The 2,302-nt window shown below is 38.8% G+C and overlaps 1 protein-coding gene across 1 annotated transcript; it reads right to left on the bottom strand.

The window, feature by feature from the left end:
- Positions 1-579: 579 nt before the first annotated feature.
- On the bottom strand, positions 580-2,302 carry LOC126617714 (trihelix transcription factor GT-3b-like). The gene is made up of 2 exons (XM_050285756.1): positions 1,629-2,302; positions 580-1,307 (listed from the first exon to the last, which is right to left on the bottom strand). Exons 1-2 carry the CDS (start codon positions 1,956-1,958, stop codon positions 771-773), a joined length of 867 nt encoding a protein of 288 aa, XP_050141713.1. The 5' UTR covers positions 1,959-2,302; the 3' UTR covers positions 580-770.

The raw sequence follows: 2,302 nt of genomic DNA, 5'->3' as shown, positions 1-2,302 counted from the left end.
TACAATAATAACAACATAATATGCTAAATTGTCTAAAATAGCTAGAACAACATGTATTCATACATTAAAATCTTCGTAACTCATCCACGGTAGCCCCACCTGCATATGTATATATGCAGTACTACAGTACTTGAATATATCACAAAACAGGGATGGAGGAAACAAAACTATACCTCTCAATACAATTTCAAACACAGCATAATTCATGGAGATGATATCTAGATGTTTCGATTTTCCACATGGTATGCGTTTTTCTTCAGCCACTTACACATGCTACATGCACATGACAAACCTATAAATATAAGAACCGGATGTATTTCATGCATGCATCTTCCCTTACTACAAGTAGAAGCAGTAGGACTCAGTGACTTGTATGATTGAAATTTCAACTTCGCGTGCTTCCTGCTAATGTTGAAAACTACAATTCTTCAATCTTCATGCATGTAGCAATCAAATAATCCAAGAATTTTACTTGTTCAGATTGTTTATATTCTCTAAGTGAAAGTTTCTAGCATGCACTTGGGGTGAAAGTTAATAGCTGTGCATTAAAGATCACATTTACTAGGGTAAAACATAAAATTATATATGGAAACGAAAGAATGGATATTATGCAATAAATTAATGAAAAGCCCCAGTGGGCAAAACAGAAGAAGATGGACCAGTATATCGCGTAATGGACATGTCCAAAATGATCAGTTCAGTTTCTAGCTAATTGAGAATTAATTAATAAACAAACCTAGCTCTCAAACCATGTCTTGAGATAACGCTTGCTACATATCCTCTCTTCTAAGCTTGTTTAGCAAAGCAGTAATAAGAACATCCCTTTTCTCAGCCCTAGCCTCCTCCCTCATCCTCCTTTGCTCCTCCCTCTCCCTCCATCTCGTCTCCATCATTATCCTCTCGTTCTCTAATGCTTCCATCTTCTGCCTCCACTCCATCTCCTTCAACCGCCTCTCATTCTCCCTCGCTTGAAACTCCTCTCTCCATTGCATCTCCATTTGCATTTGTTGCTTCATGAACTCTTCCAATAACTCCCTTACATTATTTCCACTTGCGCTGCTGCTTCCTATATTGCTCATCTTCATCTTCTTCTTCTTGTTCTTCCCCGTGCTTCCCTTATTCTCTGCCTCGCTATCCTCGTTATCTTCCTCGTCGTCTGAAGAAAGCGTTTTCTTCTTCGACCCGCTTGCAGCTCCGCTTTCTTCTGCCCACAGCATTCTCTGCATCCGTGCAGCGAAAATCTCTTGTAGCTCGTTGTAAAACGGGAATTGCTGCCTCATAGCTTCCGGCTCCATTGTCTCAAAACCCTAAATAATCATAAAGCAAGAAATAAATACCTACATAATAGTACTGTATATTTATCAAACACATGAAGGGTATGTGTTGAAGATTTGCAATAGGCTTGTATCTCAGCTTATAAAGAACATTCACTCCTACACCTAGGGTCTTCAGTTTGATTCTCCTTAAGTCTTGAAGATTTGGGTAGAGGAAATAAGGAAAAGAAAATCCTTAAATGAATCAGTGTGTTCTTCAAGGTGTATGTCGATTAGATGGAAGATTAATTTGTTTGATTAGATTGGTTTAACTTTATTAATCTAGTATTCATTTGGGTTTAATAACATGTTTACCTTGTAACGAGTAACGAGGTTTTTCCACTTGCACTTGCACTGTTCGGCGCTGCGATGGTGACCTTTTTCCTTCATCTTCGTAGAAATCACTTCCCACAGAAGCTTGTTTCTCTTCGTCTCCATGAAAGTCTGATCTAGCTCGGCTCTGATCAGAAGCAAGTCCTTCGTCTCCTGCACGCTCCATTGAGGGAACCTATCACTCGTGTCCACGTGTACAGTCACAGTACTAAGATGTTGCTGCTGAAGCTGCTGCTGCTGCTGTTGTTGAAGCTGAAGCTGCTGATGGTGTTGCTGCTGATGACGTTGATAATGATGAGGATGATGTTCCATGACCACAAACGCAATCTTAAAAAACAAAAGTGCTTTCGTGAAGATTAAGCTTTTGGGGTTCGGAAAAGCCGATGGGATTCAAAGAAGGAGAAGGATAAAGCTTTGATTATATGAAGGATGGTGTGAATGGAAGGTGTGAATCCATAAGGACGAAAAAAAAAGAGAGAGAGAATTTGATCATCTCTTCCTTTAATCGCTTCAAAGAAAGTGTAGTTTAATTATTCTTCGTTCAGATTTGATAGATTTCTGAAAAAAAATGAATTAAAACAAAAAGAAAGTAAGAAAGACAAGGAAGGAAGGAAGGAAAAGAAAATCTTTATTGCTTCTTGCTGTTGAGCTTCTCA

This window comes from Malus sylvestris, chromosome 4 (genome assembly GCF_916048215.2).
Source record: "Malus sylvestris chromosome 4, drMalSylv7.2, whole genome shotgun sequence".
NCBI classification, from domain to species: domain Eukaryota; kingdom Viridiplantae; phylum Streptophyta; class Magnoliopsida; order Rosales; family Rosaceae; genus Malus; species Malus sylvestris.
Note: the sequence above shows the minus strand (reverse complement) of the source record. Positions and strands in the feature narration are given on the sequence as shown.

Excerpts from the sequence above, each read along its gene's own strand:
- LOC126617714 (XM_050285756.1), bottom strand. The coding sequence starts at position 1,958 with ATGGAACATCATCCTCATCATTATCAACGTCATCAGCAGCAACACCAT. Across the intron at positions 1,308-1,628 it reads ACCTCGTTACTCGTTACAAG|GGTTTTGAGACAATGGAGCC; the intron begins GTAAACATGTTA and ends ATGATTATTTAG.